Source organism: Volvox carteri (assembly GCF_000143455.1).
Source record: "Volvox carteri f. nagariensis unplaced genomic scaffold VOLCAscaffold_11, whole genome shotgun sequence".
Taxonomy (NCBI): domain Eukaryota; kingdom Viridiplantae; phylum Chlorophyta; class Chlorophyceae; order Chlamydomonadales; family Volvocaceae; genus Volvox; species Volvox carteri.
The window spans coordinates 1,958,781-1,976,647 of record NW_003307554.1 but is presented as its reverse complement, the minus strand read 5'-3'; the positions used below and the strand labels follow the sequence as shown (position 1 = coordinate 1,976,647).

General features: G+C 59.5%; 2 protein-coding genes across 2 annotated transcripts; one reads left to right on the top strand and one right to left on the bottom strand.

Moving 5' to 3' along the window:
* Positions 1–1,452: 1,452 nt before the first annotated feature.
* VOLCADRAFT_80405 (uncharacterized protein) lies at positions 1,453–7,276 on the bottom strand (the record flags this gene model as incomplete). The annotated part of the gene is made up of 6 exons (XM_002948709.1): positions 1,453–2,980; positions 3,932–4,161; positions 4,506–4,696; positions 5,191–5,289; positions 5,981–6,183; positions 7,079–7,276. The coding sequence occupies 6 exons, from the start codon at positions 7,274–7,276 to the stop codon at positions 2,711–2,713; spliced, it is 1,191 nt and encodes a 396-aa protein (XP_002948755.1). The 3' UTR covers positions 1,453–2,710.
* Positions 7,277–9,392: 2,116 nt separating this feature from the next.
* On the top strand, positions 9,393–17,813 carry VOLCADRAFT_89218 (uncharacterized protein; the record flags this gene model as incomplete). The annotated part of the gene is made up of 11 exons (XM_002948844.1): positions 9,393–9,416; positions 9,559–9,708; positions 9,888–12,030; positions 12,335–12,459; positions 12,709–12,740; positions 13,335–14,763; positions 15,001–15,113; positions 15,623–15,761; positions 16,073–16,207; positions 16,395–16,881; positions 17,017–17,813. The coding sequence occupies 11 exons, from the start codon at positions 9,393–9,395 to the stop codon at positions 17,811–17,813; spliced, it is 5,574 nt and encodes a 1,857-aa protein (XP_002948890.1).
* Between the last annotated feature and the right edge of the window lie 54 nt (positions 17,814–17,867).

Below are 17,867 nucleotides of genomic sequence, written 5' to 3'. Positions count from 1 at the left end.
GCCTTGTTGTTGGGTGTTGTGCTTTGGAAATGGAGGGGTCTACGGTTGCTATGGAAGCGTGTAACGTCTTGGGAAGGCGCGTAGGAAGGCCAAATCCAGCTCTCCCCCACCCCGTGGGTTGGGAAGAGGTGTCTGGTGACACGGTGGGGCTTAATTATTTCCCAATCTGTTCAAATGCGCCATCGGATGATGATGTGGGCGTTGCGAGTGGTGGCGGGAGTGTTCAGCGTTCGGGTGGCGGGTTTGATAGGGGCTTAGGGGGGCAGTGGGGCAGTGCGGCGGCTCTTTGACAGCGGCGGCGGCGGCGGCGGCGTCAAGATTGCCGCAGCTGTTATCGCTGATGCGCTGCTTGAGGAGGGTGGGTGGGATTGTTGCGGCATGCTGGTGATTGTGGAGGTCTTGCTTTCAAAGTCCGTTGCAGTGCGGATGGCGCTTTTTTGAGTCTGAGTGAGCGATATCCTTGGCATGTGTGAGGTCCTGTACCTGCTGTGTACATGGGATCCTTGCTGCGCAAATTGCTGTTGTGGCGGTGTAATGCAGGAAGGGTATCTGTGGGTAGATAGTTGTGGAGCTGAGCAGGAAAGCGGTAAGTGTTGTGCGCGGCTCGGCTCGCCTCGCTCGTGAAGCGTTCTGGAGTGTGCGGTGGAGCGGGAGGACGAGGAGAGGCATGCGCCTTAAAGAGGGAGAGAAGAAGAGAGAAGATAGAAGAATGCGTTGTTCTCTTTTTCCTGTGAGCGAAATTTTTTTGTAACTTGCGGCAATCGTGCCAGTGCAATCTAACCACAGGTCGCTGGGGGACAAAAATGGTCAGGTTGCGGCTGTTTGGCAAGGCGATACCAGGAGCGCGCACCTGACGACATAAAGGAGCTGTGCGCACGGGAAAGACGAGGAGGTTTTGACGGACAAGGTTAAGCGGTCTTAGGGAGATATCTGCGTTAGCCCGGTCGAGTTAGACCCTTGCTTTTGTGTGGGGATGGATGGTGAGGATGGTAGCCGACAGCAAGGTGGACCGCTCTGCTGTTGGTGCTCTTCGCGGCATATCTGCCAGCGCGATCGTTACACTTTTGCAGGGCATATCTGCGCTGTTCTGCTCGGAATTTTGTACAGTACTTCGCAGGCGTGGAGCAAGGAATACTGCACGTGATCGATTAAGTTTGGCTGCTTTTTATTCTGAGACTGGAAGTGCAGCTTTTTCCTTTTGTTGTAGATTTGTCGGGACGCCCTGCGGGCGAGGAATCCACGGACTATCCCCTTGGGTGTGGTGAGGGGAACACGTGTCGAGCATGTGGCGAGTGACGAGGATGTGAGAGTTCGCGGACTGGTCGAAGAAAACATGATTGTTTCTCCCGCCGGCGGGGGAGTGTTATGTAATGCTGCCAGATGGTGCCTCTGTTTGACTAAAAACTAGACACACACACACACACACCCCGTTTGCCGTATAGCGCACAGATTCCATGATTGTTCAGCTTACATGTCTGCGCCCAGCCGCGCGCAGGCTCCTCTCCTTCGGAACCACAAGACGCCCGTCACCGTACACATATCAACACATCAGGGTCTACAACCTTCGCACCGACATACACACTTCCAACGTATTTTGCACATTCACTCCGAGAGTCGACCCGGCTTCAACATGCGTATCGTTCGAGTGTTTTATCGTCGAGTGTACAGCAGTACACCGACATGAACAACCCAAAAGGCAATATGTACATTGTACACCATGTACGGTCCTTCCAGAACCGTCAAATTAGGCGTGCCAAGACAACGATGCACAAATAAGATTACACGACCAAATCCTTCGGCATACCGAAAGCTATATTCCTGACTCCACACACTTTCCTCGGGAGCGGGTGCATGGCCTAAGCCGTTCATTACGTCCATTCCTACACCCGAATTTCTACATCCGAGTTCCACTGAACCAGGCCCTCCCATCCACCCGTCCCCTCCTCTTTCAACCCCTCCATCACGCGCGCTGTGATGTCCTCCATTCCCCTCCCACCAGGGTTCTACTTTCCGTCAAAACCGGTGAGCTGTGCGCCCATGATGATGATGATACACTTTGATGGAGGAGTAAAAATGATGTGGGCTTTAGTAATAACGAAGGGCAGCAGAGGTGCTAGCAGCAGCAGGGATGGGCTACCCGTGCTTCCGTCCACACGCGCCCCCCCACTGCTGTACCGAAGTCCTTGCTGAACAACATTGCAACGCAGCCCGACACATGCCCAACGGCTTTCAACATCAGCCCCATGGACACAAGACATAATAGACAAAAACCATGGGGAGCTCCCCCCCCCCCCCCACACACACATACAGCTAACGGGTGAGCTACTCCCTCGTGGGTTTCGAAGGAAACCTCTGGGGCCAAGTTCCGTCGCTCTCAAAATTCCGATGCTGCTGTAGCTGTAGCTGTATCTGCTGCTGGGATAGCTGCTCCTCCTGTCCCTCGTATACTACATCGACGGCCACGGTGCCCGCACTGCCGCACATCTCCAGTAGTGGGCCAGGGAGAAGCGCCAGGGAGCGCTGCTGACCGCGCCATTAGATCCTTTTGCCGACGTCTGCACGCTGGGGGTTTGCAGCTCGCGGCCTCGACACTGCCCTCCGCCCCCGCACTGCAACTGCACACCCTCTCTCTCCTGCACTCTTCCCCACTTGCTTCTTCCGTACCGGCCTCCGCACTTCAAAAAAGTGAGGCACACTTCCCTTTCCTGCCTCACCGGTTCGCTACCATGGACTCGGCGTTCTTGACGAAGTCCTCCCCGCTCCATTCCGCGTCGTTGGCCAGACCGACTCGTTGCTTCTTGGCCCGGATGGATTCCCGCTGCCGGCTCACCAGCTCGCTGTGCACCGTCACGTACGGCAGCGACAAGCCCTTGAATTCGGCCACGCTCTTGAAACCGTGCTTCGTCATGAACCGCTGCAGGCCGCCGCACAGGTTCTTCACCACCGGGTAGCCGTGAATCATGACCCCAGTGCACACCTGCTCCAGGGGAGGAGGTGAGATGGAGGTCAAGGGAAATGGAGAAGGGGGCTGCCGTGGGTGACAACATAAGACGGTGGAAACGTGTGATTTAGGCGATTAAGGAAAACGTGCGGACATCACACACGCACACACAGACAGACAGACAGACAGACAGACAGACACGTGGGAGGTGTATTCGTAGCCACGGGTGGGAATGTGTGATTTTATGTGTCAACGTGATGAAATGAGCTGACTTCCGAAGGGTGTGGGTGTGGGTGAAGACCGGAGAGGGTCACAGGCCAAGGCAATGTTCCCCCGCACGTTCCCCCCCTGTTAAGCAGCAGGTGGACCAGCGGCCAACCAAGTTACCAACAACAACACGACTACAGCAGGTGAAAAGAGTGAAGGTAGAAAAGGGGCCCCGAAGTTTGACGAGGGGGGGAAACGACCCGCGGATGAATTGGAGAAGCAAGCAAAAGGGAGTGCGCCAGCAAGACAGCAAGACAACAAGGAGCAACAGGAACATCAAAGGCCGATCAGTACCCGTCAGTCAAGCAAAGCGGGGATGGGCAGGCGGGCCTAGATAAAAACAACCTAAGAACAACCATAAGAACTAGTATTGTTTTCAATGTGTGTCCCCGTTCTCGGTGGAACGGGGACACGCACAGAGAGGCATGCAGACACCACCTGCGAGAGAGCAGAGAGCGGAGACGGGTGCAGCCATCGAGGACTCGGGACCATGCGCCCCCAGGAGCAACACAACAACAATGGGACGGAGCGGAGGGGCGGAGAGCGACAGTCGGCCGGCAGCATGCCGGCACCGCAGACCCCGCCCCTCCCTCCCTCCTCTCCCTCCCTCCTGCTCTCCCTTCCCTCCGCCCCTGCCCCCTTCCCTCCCCTCTTCCCTCTCCCCTTCCCTCCTGCCCTCCCTCCCTCCCCCCTGCCCTCCCTCCCCCACACGCGTTCTCGCACCTGCACTGTATCAGAGCCCAGCAGAATGAACTCAGCCGCATCGGCGCCCGTCTCAACACCGCCAATGCCCGACAGCGACTTGCCCTCCCCAGCAAAGTCCCGCTGAATGGTCTTGGCGATGGCGGTGCACTTGGCCAGCGCGATGGGCTTGACGGCCTTCCAGGAGTATCCCCCCGGCGTTGTGTAGCCCTCCACGGAGGGCTCGGGGCGCAGCGTGTCCAGGTTGACTCCTGCAGGGGGGAAAGACGAACAACGAGAGAGTGAAGCTGATGCCAAGGGGGGGAGGGGGACAGGTTGCCGTCATCATGCCATATCCGGGGTTGCGGTGGAGTGGCGGGAAACCTGAAGCTGCAGGCTGCAGCCGTCAAGTGGTTTAGCAGAGCTGTAATTGGCGGTCTTTAGCGGGGTTGTTTTTGCCTGAGGAGAAGTAATAAAATAAACCATAATGGCGTCTGAAGGAGGGAGGGTCTGCTGGGCTCTGTACCAGACCGTGTGCTCCCTACGCTGCTATAGCCCTCCATGTGCACACATCCATCCATCCGATCCCTCGCACCCCAACACGAGGTCGACTCACCCATAATGCAGGATATGGTGTTGATCGCGGCGACGCCCTCACACCCGGCTGCAAGCGCCACCGCGGCGGGGTAGGCGATGTCCGTCACGTTGGGCGTCATCTTGGCCCACACGGGCTTAGTGGCGGCTGCGTTGATCCAGCCGCACACCTCCCCAAGCACCTCCGGGTCTTGCCCCATCGCCATACCCATCCTGAGGGGGGAACGCCAATTGCACGCACAAAACACACGGCGCGCGGTTTTGGGGTTAGGAATTCGGAAGCCCGGTAGGGTCCGATGATACGAAAGAACGGAAAAGACGTGGACGATACAGTACAGCAGTACAGCAGCACCGCAGTACTAGGGAAGATAATTGGGCCCTTCCGGAGGCTTTGGTCTCCGGCGCCTCCTACTACACGACCATCCCCTTTTTAATATCATCATCGTCATTTGGTAATGGACTCTGTCCCCTGTTGCTCGGGTCCCTGGCCCCACAAAATCATTCAAACTCGCGCACGCATGTCCACATCCACATCATACACCTCCCTATGAACTGAAGGAACGCACGCACGCACGCGGGGTGTGGGGTGTGGTTCATCGCACGCACGCGAAAAAGAAAAGACACGTGGAAAGCACATACATACATACATACATACATACATACGCACACCACATATTTACAGCCAGGTGCACGTGCCCGACGCGCACCTGCGCTCCGGAAGGCCGTGTGGGCAGCTGAAGTTGATTTCAAACGCGTCCACGTTGATTTCCTCGCACCTCCCGATGATCTCCTCCCAGGCGTTCTTGCTGTGGTGGGGTGGGGTGGGGAGGTGGGGGCGGGTGGGGGGCCCGGGGGAGAAGACCAAGCAGGAGGGAGTGGTGGGGTGGGGTGGGCGGGTGGGGAAAGACGAACCACGTGAGCGAGTGAAGGTGATGCCAAGGAAAAAATTGATGCGCCAGTAAAGAAGTAAAGAAAGCAGAACTAACCAGTCGGCGGCTGTTGGGGGAATGGGGTGGGTGGCGGGGCGGGGGGTGCCGGGGAGAGAGGACCAAGCACGAACGAGTGATGCTGGGTTGTCGGGGGGGGCCCGAGGCACGGGTTGTCCCGAGGGGCAGGTGTTGTGGAGAGCTTGGAAGAAGAGGAGTGGATGTGTGCGGACATGTGTGTGTGGGGGTAGGGGTTGGGGTTGGTGGCTCCCACCTGGGTCCGACCCGGAGCGACAACCGCCCTAAGCCCCCCTAAAATCATGAATGCGTTTGTTTTCGTCTTCGTCATAGAAAAGAGACACAAGCAGACACAAGATACAGACCTAACCCCAACCATATCGGACTCGCACACATGCCACCCACCTACACTTGTAACCATTCACCCGTTCACCGGCCAACGTTTCCTTTGTAAACTTAAAAAAAAACTACCAGCACATCCCCTCTTTTCCCCCCCCCCTTTCCTCCCCCCCCCCCACACACAACCCCCGCAATCCCCTCAGCTCCGACCCACTTGTATTCCTCCATGATGGAGGCGATGAGTACGCGGTTGGGGTACTCCTCGCGCAGCCGCTTCATCTCGGCTATCATGACGTCGAAGGGCCGGTCGGAGATGAGCTCGAAGTTCTGCCACCCGAACACCCGGCTGGAGTAGTCTCGCAGCTTGGCGTACCGGGGCGTCACGTTGACCACCTTGGAGGAGTCCAGGGAGAGCGTCTGCGGGCGATATGGGCATCACGATGTGAGTATGTTTGATGTTTTTTTATACAAGTTACAAGTTACAAGTTCCGCACACAAGTGCAGGTGTGTCCGTAAAATCCGGGGGGGCCATGGACGTTGTATTGGTATTGATGCGGATGTTTTTTTTCATATATGTAAAGGTTTTTTATATGTGGTTGGGCCGGGGGTACATCCCAGGTGTATGGTCAGTTAGGGTGTACGTTATACGGTTGGGTGAGGCCAGGGTGTGCCAGCGGGTTGCGGTTATATTCGCACGGCCGTGTGCATGTACATGTGCGTGTGCATGTGCGCTGTACATAGGAGATTTGTTTGTTGGAGAGAAAAGAGACTGCATGTGAAGGACGTAAGCGTTGAAGCACTCGGAACTGCACGGGGAACGGGAAATGTCATGATTGGCGTTTTGCCGTACTCATGACGCCACGTCATGGTGGTTCTGGTGGTGCTGTGTTGTTTTTTTGCGTGCCGTGGTGTCAGTCACGTGTCATGGTGCGGCTGACGAAGGGGGTGACGAGGGGTGGAGTGAGAGGGGGCATGTGGGTTTTGTTTTGTGGCTCAGCCCGGTGGTAGGGTGCGTTTGGACGAAACACATACGGCACGCAATTGGGGACTGTCCATAGTGGGTGGTGTCGATCGCGGCGGTCCTTGAGGGGCAGCTTCTCCTAGCTTGGTAAGGCCCGGGATTTACTTTTATGTTCCATCTGGTTGAAGCGACGGAGGTTTCTAAGACAAGACACGATATGGGAGGTTATGGCGCACGCGGCGCCCATGTGGCAGTTGGGAAAAGTCATGTTCCTTCGGAACCAAGGCTGATGCAAGGTGATGTTCCCACAGGAGTTAAGAGAGCCTGGAGCGAGCTGCTGTTTGCGCTCACCTTGCAGATGACGCCACCCCAGCCCTCGTCAAAGGCCTTCTTCATGACCTGGTAGTTGGTCCCGGGCGGGCCGCTGCCAATAATGAAAGGGTTAGGCAGCTTCATGCCGTTGACTTCCACAGACAGGTCCTGCGACAACACGAGCAGCACGGCGACAACACAATCCTTAGGCTGGGATGGGCAGGAACCTGAGGACATGCAGCGACACAAAGGCACGAAAGATACATGCGCCCAACAGATAAGATGCAATCCTTCAATATCATGGTTCAAACGCCTGACGGCACTTGTTCGAAAGCAATCCTTGGTAGGACAAGCACGAGGATAGATCAGGAGCCCTTCATCCCAAACCTCACCGGTCCGCTTGTTACACGGCCATCGACAAGCTCAATTGGCTCATCAAGCCCAAATCCAGAAGCGCCCAATCCATTGTTAGTTGCTGCCCGGGGAACGACACACTTGTAAGGTCTCCTCGCACAAGACACGCGTCTGTGAAGCTGGCCACTCCGAACACCCGAATACTTCTGCTGAAGCATCATTAAGAAGCGGAAAACTCCAAGGGATGAAAACAACTATGTCCCGGAGGCACAAGGAAAGAACCCTTGTTGGAGCAAAGCAACCTTGTCTCTTGTATGAGCACGTAGACAGAAGTAAGAATGAATCTGACTACAAAATTATTACAGCTGTATGTTAAAGGCATCTGTTGCGTGTCTGCATATTTTCTCAGATGAAGCGAGTGTCAACCGACTGCCACGTACACTCCCTCGCGGAGGTCCAAGATCCGCTATCGTCCTATCGACACATTTGTTTTTCAGTCATTCGATTGGCACAATGGTCAATAAACAATACAAATCAGATCAGCGTGCAAGCATTACTCTTATACAGCGAGCGCTCGTTGCAGTGACAGTTGGAATGGGTCTGTCTATGGCAACACCCCGGCAAATGTATCAAATCACCCCACAATTCATCTTTTGGCCATCCTGCGACACTCTGCATCATTATGCACAATGGAGCGGTTCAACTCCGGCACCTAACTCCCAAATCCTCATCAACACTAACAAGGCCGGGAAGGGCCGGGAAGCGCAGAGAAGCGCCATCCACGTTAACCCGGCTCCATCCTGATTTATGTCCGTCCTGTATCCAAAGACTCTCCAGCCTTCAAATGCTAGCGAGCAGCATTCGTCCCTTGTTGCCGCAGGTATGCATGCCGTCAGGGTAAGTAATTAATACGAGGTGGTAGCGCCTTTCAAAGTAATTTGAATGTCGCCGTCTGCCGTGCTGCGACCTGCGGGCACGTAGGCCTGCAAGTCGGACAGACCCCTCTCTGCTAGTGATCGGCAGTGTGCGATACGATCTGGGTCAGCCAAACTCTGCGGGACAGAGGGACAACAGCGCGGCCTTGGGTGTCATGGCCACTGCTTGCACTTAAAACGAGGGGACAGATCTTGCTCGTGGAAATAAATCGCGTGCAGTAAATTTCGTGCTGGGAATGTGGAGCTAGGAATGCGATCCATAGCTGTTTACTGATGCCTGAAACGGAATAGGACGTGCGGAAGGTTAGTCAATTTGTGGTCGTTGCTAGTGCAAAAGGGCCCCACGCCAGAAACCCTAGCACAGGAAGGGCGCCTCTGTGCGACACGTTGGGGCACATGAAATTTTCCCAGCTGCGGTGTGCTCAGGGAATCTCACCCAGTTGCCCGGCACATATCAAGCCCCACGCCGGCTCGACGTTCCCCATATCCCAATCAACATTTACTAATTCCACCGGTAGGTCTGACGATGGATGGCCTACCTTGTTTGCATGGAACTCTGCTTTAATTTCCCTGATAATGCTATCCCTCTTCCTGCTTGGAAAATACTTGGCTGCCTTTAATATCTGACGATAGAGACTCAAGATCGTGCTAGGGCTACAGCTCATGTTAATGCTGAGGCACGCTGCGGGCTCAAATTGCCAGATGCCCAACCAAATCGCGCTTCCGAAAGCCCTAATAAGGATCAACATAAATCAGTATTATATGCAGGTGGCATACACATTGAAAAAATGTACATAGACTGCCGGCGCCATTGCGCGGTTTCACGCCGTACCGCGAGAGCTTGCTTGGTTTAGTTTCGAGCTGTGCTCTTTCCGCTTTTCGAGAGAGGCAAAACATATTGCTTGTGAAGATTACCGAAGCTCTTTTAAAGGTTAGGAAAAAAGCATGGCATATCCTAATACCTAAATGCATGTGCTTGTTTTTCGAATAGATGCTTACTATGTGAGCTGTGTACTACTATCAATCGGATTAAGGAGATGTGCTTATGATCTTGTTCCCAAGTCATGGACCTCGAGGCAGTTGGCTGGGTGAGGAACATTAATTGGATATCGTTAGACGGGCCCTTGCAGGAATGTTACAAAACTTAAGCGCAATGGTTGCCATGGCTATTCATAGCTTGCGGAGCTCAGTCGTTGGCCATAACCTGCTCAACTTACCCCGCCATCGCAGCGTCCCGCGCGTCGCCTGAGGCATGTAACTGCTGTATGCCTGCATAACTTGTACGATCCCGCATTCGATGGAGCTTCCGGCTACTTCTACGAGCTTTGCACCTGGGACGCGCAGCAATGGGCCTGGTCGCGGTTTTACCGCAGCGAGCAGGTACAAGACACCTTCTTCCCCACCTCACATACTCACGCAGCACAGTTCCCCTGGTACCTTTGATGGCATACCCTCCTCCTTCCCACCGTCATGTTTCCATGCTCATATCACAACTCCGTTGCCTGACCGTGGCTTCTTCCGACAGCCCGTCCTTGTAATCTCGCATTCCTCCCGTGCAGCTCGCGAACAACCGCGACCTTGACTGGGCCCGACAGCGCCTGGATCCGGACACCGAAACCATGCTTCAGGGCGTTCACCACCGCCCCGATGTGGGTCCGCTGCGCCTGCGGGTATACGCGACTTGCAACGACTCTACCGCCCCTAAAAGCAACTCTACCACCGTCGCCACGACACTGCGTCCCAGCAGTGGCTCCTGGCCTGTTGGTCAAAACGCTGCTGACGCTGCTGCTGCTGCCGACGACGACGACGACGACGTGCTGCCCAACCGGTCCTCCTCTGATTACGAAGCGCAGCACTTGCCGCGTCTTCGGCGACAAGCTGACTGCTGCATCGCACGTAACGGTGTTGGCATGGCCCACGTTCTGCGGCCACCACTGCAGCCATCACCACCGCCGCTGCCGCTGCTACCGCAGCCGCACACAGCAGCTAGGCTGAGTCCGGTTCACGTCAGCGCGGCCGGGGACAGCAGTGGCACAGCAGGCAATGACGGCGTATCTGGCCAATGCTGGGAGCAGTCGCGGCTGGGGGTGGGGCTCGGGACGATATGCACGAGCACGGAGCCTTTGGAGGCGGTGGTGGAGCGCTCTTGGGGCAAGGTTTCGGGGCCAGGGCCGCCAAGCCTGCAATTGCAGCAGCAGTCTCATCAACAGCCTGACTTGCAGACCGACATCACCTCAGCGTTCGGCGCACCGGCGGCCATGCAGCAAAGCCGCGAAGGGTCGGGCGGAGAGGATACATATCAGGGTGATAAGGTGCAGCTGGGGCAAGGGCAGAGGCAGGGGCAGGGGGAAACAAAGCATGTAACAAGGCAGCAGGGCGATGTCCATATGCCTAGGGAACGGGATCATCAGCGGCAGCAACAGCAGCAGGAAGTGGAGAAGGAGGAACAACAACAGCAGCAGCAGGAGCAGGATGGCCGGTACACGGTGGTGTGCGCAGGATCACTCAGAGCTCAAAACCCCGCAGGCGCCTGTCCGGATGCAGATGTGGTTGCGGCAACTGCTGAGGTGATGCCGGCGCCACCTGCGAGCCCCGGCGGTCCTAATGGCACCTGCAGCAGCGGACCCGGACCTGGAGCCAGCAGCGCCTGCAGCGGCAGCAGCAGTCGGAGCAGGAGCAGCGACTTTGGGGCTGTTCGGAAGGAGGTCTCTGCGGGGCAGTTGTCCAATGGCGGCGGATCCGGACCTGGTAGCTGCGAGGCGGATATAGGGGCGGTGGATGTAGGGGCGGCGTCGGAGGCGAACTGCGTCGGAGGAAATCTGCACGGCCGTGCTGCGGTGGCGGCAGCGGCCTCTGTTGCTGCTGTTGCTTCTGCGCTGCCGCAGCTGTTGGATGCTCCTGCTCCTCCTTGGGAAGGGTCTAGGGGAAATGCAGGGGGCGGCCAGGCGGCGCCCGACGGCGGTGGTTTCACGTGTAGAAGAAAGCACCAGGAGCAGGAACAGGAGCCGGAGCCGGGGCAGGGCCCGCAGCCGCCAAGGCTCCAGCTGGACTGGGACATGAAGATGGCGCCTGGCGTGCAGCGGCAAACTTGCGAAGCAGAAGACCCAGTATCAGTCCGGGTGGACGAGACGGACCCCCAGCCTACGCCTCCCACCGAACCGGCGCAACCGGCCGAAGCTGCGACTGCGACAGGTCCCTCCTCTACGTCTTCATCGTCGTCGTCCACGTCTTCCTCTCCTGCTTGCTCCCTTTCCTCCCCCTCCTGTCCCCCGGGATCCGTTACTGTCGGCGAACTTTCCGCCGTAGGAGGGTCTCTTCTTGGAGTCAGGGAGGTGCAGCACGTCGTCGTCTGTGCCCATCCCACGGAGGTGGGCTGCGCTGGCGGTAGCGGTGGTGATGTTGGCCGTGGTGGCGGTGGTGGTGTGGGCGGCGGCCCCACACCAGAGCAAGCAGCGCTGCAGGAGCCCGAGGACGACGGCGGCATTGGCCACCAGGAGGGGGGTTACAGCGACGTGGGGGAGCAGTGTGACGGGGAACATGAGAGATACCGGATGAATGAGGAACGATATGGTGGGGACGAGGAGGGCGTACGGTGGGGAGAGGAGGAGGGCAGCTATGATGGTGGTGATGGCAGCGGTGACGGCGGCGGCATGCGGCTATTAGTGGAGCACGTCTTTGAGCTGAGGGAGCTGGTGTTCCTGGGTAGGTAGAATCAGTGACCCACGGGTCGGCCAGATGTTGGAAGGAACATCCGTTAGTGCGTCGTGCGTTCCTCAACTGCGCCATCTTCCCAGATATCATCGCATTGGATCTGTCTGACAGGCTTCTCACTCGTCTAATAAAAAAATCGGCTCTGGGTTTCGGAGCGTTAGAATTTTGGTTCCAACACACAGCTGAAGAGGAAGTCTGCGTTGGCCGTCGGTGCACATCCCCTCCCTGCTGCCGCAAGTCTCTTGACCCTTATCTCTCATCTCTTATCTCTTGTCTCCCTCTTTTCTTTTTGCAGATCCCCGAATGCTGCGGCACGGCTGGTATATCAACCTCCCGCTGCTACTTATGGAGCCGGGTCGGCAGCCCTTCGTCCCACCCTGCGCCCTGCCACCACCACCGCCGCCGCCACGGCCACCACCGGTGCGGCAGCCGCCATCCTCCACAGCTCCTGCAGCGAACGCCAGCGGCGGCGGCGGCGGTGGCGGCGGCGGACCCTCTACGGCCCGGTGGCGCTTCGGCGCTCTCCACGGCGGCAGCGGCGGCGGCGGCAGCGCTACAGGCTGGTTGGGGTACGACACCACCGCGACGAATGGGGATCGTGGGGCTGGCGGGCTGGTTCGTGGCGCCAGCAGCTGGGTGACGGAGGCGGTACGTGCGGCTCGGGTAGAGCGTTCGGAGGACGATAAGCGGGCGCTGCTCAGGTGCGAGGTGTGGGGTGGCGAGGGGGGGAGTTGAGGGGGCAAGAGGGGGGTGGGGGTTGAATGGGAGGGAAAGTAGGGCGAAAGGTCGTTGCGGAGGGTGGGATGGGAAAGGTTCGGCCAGGTTGGTTATCTGGTAGGGTGGTCGCCTCGTCATCGAGTGCCCTGCCGCCGCTTTCTTTCAAGGGGGGGGGTGGGGGAGGGAGATGGTGCGGCTTTGGTTGGCGCTCATGTCTGGGTCGGTCAGTCGGCCTTTGTGGCGCTCATTTGGCAGGACGCTCTAAAAGTTCTGTCGTTCTGTGTTCCTGGCATTCAGGCGGGATGGGGCTTATGGAGAGCACGGAGAGGCCACCCGCTGAAGCTGTCTAGACAGGCAGACAGACAGATAGACAGATAGGCAGACAGACAGACAGATAGACAGACAGTCAGACCCAATCTCTGCCTTGTTATGTCCTGTAGCATTGCCTTCTTGGTTGCCCTGGTGGCCGGTACCCTGATGGTGTGTGCATGTGTGTTTCTGCTTACCTATCCCCGCCGCGCGCCCATTTGCCGACCCACCTGACTTTGCATGTCTTTCCTCCGTCGCCCGCGAAGCAGATGGCTGCTCAGCAGCAGCAGCGTCGTACAGCCGCTACAGGCCGTTGGCAGCCTAGAGGAGGAGCTCCAAAATGATGATTTCCTAGCGTCAGCAGCGGCGGCGGCGGAGCCCGCCGCCACCTCTGCCGTACCGGCCGACGGCCGACACCTCCACTCTCCACACCTCCATCACGCGCACCATGTTCACCTGCGTCCGCCCGCCCTACACCATACCGGTAACGCCAACCCCCATCAACGGTCTCTCAGCGCTGCCGACGCCGCGGCACTTTTGGATCCCGGGCCCATCCCCGGCTTTCTCCCGAGCGCCCTAGCGGTTCTCTTCCGGCAGGAATGGCCTTGGGGTTCTGCTGCTGCCGCGGCGGCTGCAATAGCGCCGCCGGCGGGGCCGCCCGGTTTACGGCAGTCTTCCTCAAGACAAGGGTTGGAACAGCCTCTGCCGCCGACGGCGGCGACGCCGGCAGCGGCGGCGGCCGCGTCGGAGCGGGGTTCGTGCGGCAGAGCTTCACCAGGTAGCCGCCGGGTAGCGAGCACGCCTTCATTGGCTGTGGTGGCAGAGGTGGAAGCGGATGCGGAAGCGGCGGAGGTGACCGTGGACAGCGCGCCAGGCGCGGGTCGCCTCGCAGGAAGCGCAGCGACCCTTGGGTCGCTCCTGCGCCCTTCTGGGGGCTCAGCCGGGGACTTTGTGCGCACCTGGAGCGGCGGCGACGCCGATAGTGGTAGCCTGTCGGCGCCGGCGTCACCTAGCTCCTCTGCAGTGTCGTACATCGCCGCGGCGGCCGCGGCCGCCGCGGCGACGTTGGGGGGCCCTGCTGCCGCATCATCGCTTGCCTCCGACGGCGGAAGCCAGACGTCACTGACCAGCTTGGCAGGTGGCCGAGCAGCCTCGCCGTCGCTGCCGTCGCCGTCAGGAACTAACAATCAGGAGCTGCCTTCAGAAGGCCTGGCGGCCGTACAGCACTCCTGGCTGCCTGCCGCGCTGCTGCCACCCCGGCGCCCGGCGTCAAGGTCTCTTCGCCCCTTCGCCTCCTCTGGGCAATTGACGGGAGGAGGAGCAGCCGCCGGCGGCGGCGGCAGCGGCGGCGCAGGCCCAACCGCCGGGCTGACGGCAGGGGACAGCCAGCCGCCGCTGATCGATTCCGCCGCCGCCAAGCGCGGCCCTGCTGCCGCTGCCGCTGCCGTCAGGGGCAGAAAGAGGGCGCCGTTAGGCAGAGGCCCCGCGCCTCAATCTGCAGCGGCGGCGCCGCCGACAAACCATTATCATAACCATCATAACCACCACAACCGTGGCCAAGGACACAACCACCAGCCGTACTTCGCCGCCGCCGCCGCTGCCACCTCGACTGCGGCCGCCGCCGTCGCGCCTTCCGTACAGCGGCTGTGCGAGCTGGTGGAGGTGCGCGCCAACATCGGGAAGTTGACGCAGCTACAGGTAGGCGTCTTCTCTTTTTTTATGATACATACATACATACATACATACTCCTCCTCAAGGCTTCACCCCGAAGTCCCCCCGTACCCCCGTACGGAAGAACCCAATGGGCCTAACCCGGGCTAGCCGTGCCCGCCCCAGGCCTGCCTCCAATCCATGCAAGCCCCTCGACCCCCCTGGTTCCCGTCCCCTCACCCCACAACCCCTTAACCCTAAACGCACTCACATGCACCACCCCAGGAACGCCTAACGGCTACGCGTGCTGGCGCCCTGGGCGTGCGGCGGCGGCTGGAGGCGGCGGCGGAGCGACGGCACCTGCTGGATGACGTGCGAGCTAGGGCAGAGGCCGTGAGGTGCCTGGGGGCCCCGGGGGGGGGGAAGAGGGGTAAAGGGCCGCGCGCTGCTTGCGGTGCGGTGCATGGTACGCGCTGGCCCCCGACGCTTTCACTGCCCGCTCGGACTGCCGACTTGTTTTGTGGCTTATACCGTTGCGTGTTCGTTTGTTCGTTGTTCGTTTGATCGTTTGTACTTCCTGAGTTGTACATTGGGAAATGCTCCTTTTGTCGCTTTCACATCGTGCATGAGCGTAAGTAATGGGGTAGCTCGCAAACTCCCCCCCTTAACACACACACACACACATCATGTAGCTTGGATAAGCAAAAAAATGGGGAGTCCGCGGCCCGGTCCTGAAATGAAGCGGCGCATTTTGCTTTTGTCTGTCTGGATAGGGCTGAGTGCTGCTGGCTACTGGTGCCGGTGCTACGTCGCTGCTACTGCTGTTTTCCTGACAGAGCCGCTGTGTCATATGTGTGTGTGGTTGCCGAGCTACTTTTTGTTGTTGTTGTTGTTGTTGTTGTTGCAGGGTGGAGGGGCGCGGGTGGTCGGTCCGGGTGGACGGGATGGAGGCGCAGCTGCGCGCCATGCGCGCGGAAGCGGTTCGGCGGCGTCATGAGCTTCATGACCGAGCTCGCGCTCTGGAGACAGCGGCCCGAGTGCTGCAGGTACGGATATGGCGTGGGAGGTAGGGTGTGGGGGGAGGTAGGGCGTGGGGGGAGGTAGGGCGGGAGATATGACTACTTGGTTAGTTGTGTGCCCGGTGGCGATGCTGGTGCTGGTGCTGCTGGTGTGCGTTTTATGTAATTAATGTAAGTATGTGAGTGAATGTGGCACCATTATTCTCCAACGGAGTTTATATGTTCTTCCATGTTTTCCTTTTTTTTCGCAATCCGCCGCCTTCTCCCCCCGTCACCTGCTATCTCCTCCCTTCCCCCCGTTGTGATGTCTTTGCAATGTCGTACACTCTTTCATGAAGGCGGCTGAGCAGCGGCGGCTAAGTGCTCTGGAGCAGCTCGAAGGACCGTCGGGTCGGGGCCACTTGGCGGAGCTGACGGCGGCGCTGGCTGGACGTAGGAATCGCCTGGTTTCGGAGCTGGGACGGATATTCCAGGTGCTGCCTACATGCGCCTCCCTCCGCTGCCCCCTTCCTTGTTGCTTCTCGTCTCGCATATGGCTTCCCCTCCTCCCGTCCCTCCTCCCCCCTTCCTCCCTTCACTTGCTCGTGGTTCGTCTTCCCCCCTCCTCCCGTCCTCCTCTCATCTCTCCCTCCTCATCCCTCGCCTCAACCTGCTCCTCAGATTGGGCCCATCAGTGAGTCCCTTTTGGATCCGGATCCGCTGGATCAAACCCTAGACAGCAGCTGGGCGGGGGAGTGGGCCAGAACGGCGGGGGACTGGGACCGCCAGACACAACAGCACCCGCAGCCGCAGCGGGAGGAGAAGGCCAGCGGGGGAAAGCAGGGCGCGGAGGAAGATGGGCATCCAGGGGGCGGCGGAGGCGGCGGGGCCGAGGGGGGGCCCCAGACGCGCCAGGGCGGGGAGGAGGAGCGGGCGGCGGGCCAGCAGACACCAGAAGGGACCGAGGGGGCGGCAATGGCAGTGTCGGCGCCGTCGGGATCAGCCTCTCTCTCTGGAAAGCTTCGTGGGAGCAATGGTGGCGGCGGCGGTGGCGGCGGCGGCCCGGCTCTTGGCGGTGGTAGGGGTGGTGACGGTGGTGGTGGTCCCACACGGCTGGCGATAATGGGTTTGGAGCTCCCCCCGAACTTGATCGAACGCAGCCTCCACGGTACGGCAGTTTGGGATGGGGTATTGCTGCTGATGGTGGTGGTGCTGCTGCTGCTGATGTATGTATGTCTATATGTATGTACGTATGTATGTGTTTCTGCTGGCTTCTCAAATTGTATTCCCACTTCACCTGCAGGATCCGTCGGTTGGTCGCCGTTGGATCTAGGCCGACGGTACGATGCGGACCAGCGTACGGCAGCCGGTCTCGGCTACCTGGCGGCCATTGTGGACCTGGCGGCCACCTACCTCGGCGTGCCCCTCCGCTACCCGATCGCGCCACGTGTATCTGTGTCGTACATCTCAGATCCCGTGCCGCCCAGTGCAAGCGTGCGATCGGGGGCAGCCGCCCCGGTGGCGGCGGTGGCGCCGCTGGCGGCGGCGGCGCTGCCAGGCGCCGGAGGCGCCGGCGCAGCGGCCGCCGCCGGCCGGGGAGCCGAGTGGAGGCTCTTGACCATCGCGACGGGCTCCCTGAACGCCGTTGCGGCGGCCGCCGGCCCCGCGCCGCCGCCGCTTCCGGCGCCGCCGCCATTCGCCGTCGGCCTCATTCCGGGACCCCGCGGCGTCGGCGTCGGTGGCCGGCTTGCGGTTTTCTCTTCAATACTCAACGCAAATCTGGACCCATGGGTCGCGACCACACCCGCCGGCGCCGTTGGCGACGACGCCCACCCTGTCGGTCTTAACCCAGCTGCCGGGCTGCCGCTGTTCTGGGGCGACGGCGCCCGCGACCGCACGCGCTTCGCCTACGCGGTTTACTTGCTGAGCAAAGACGTGGAGCAGCTCCTGGAGTCTCACGGCATTCCGCCTATCGCACCCAACCAGCCGCTACCGAATCTGTACGTCCTCATCTCCGCAGCGGCCTCGGGAGTATCCCGCCGCGCTGGGCGCGGCGGCGGCGGCGTTGGTGGCGTTGGTGGTAGCGGCACTAGCAGATAGCCATGTTAGCCGTGACGGCGGCGGCGGCGGCACCAGCGTTGCAGTGGTACTGAG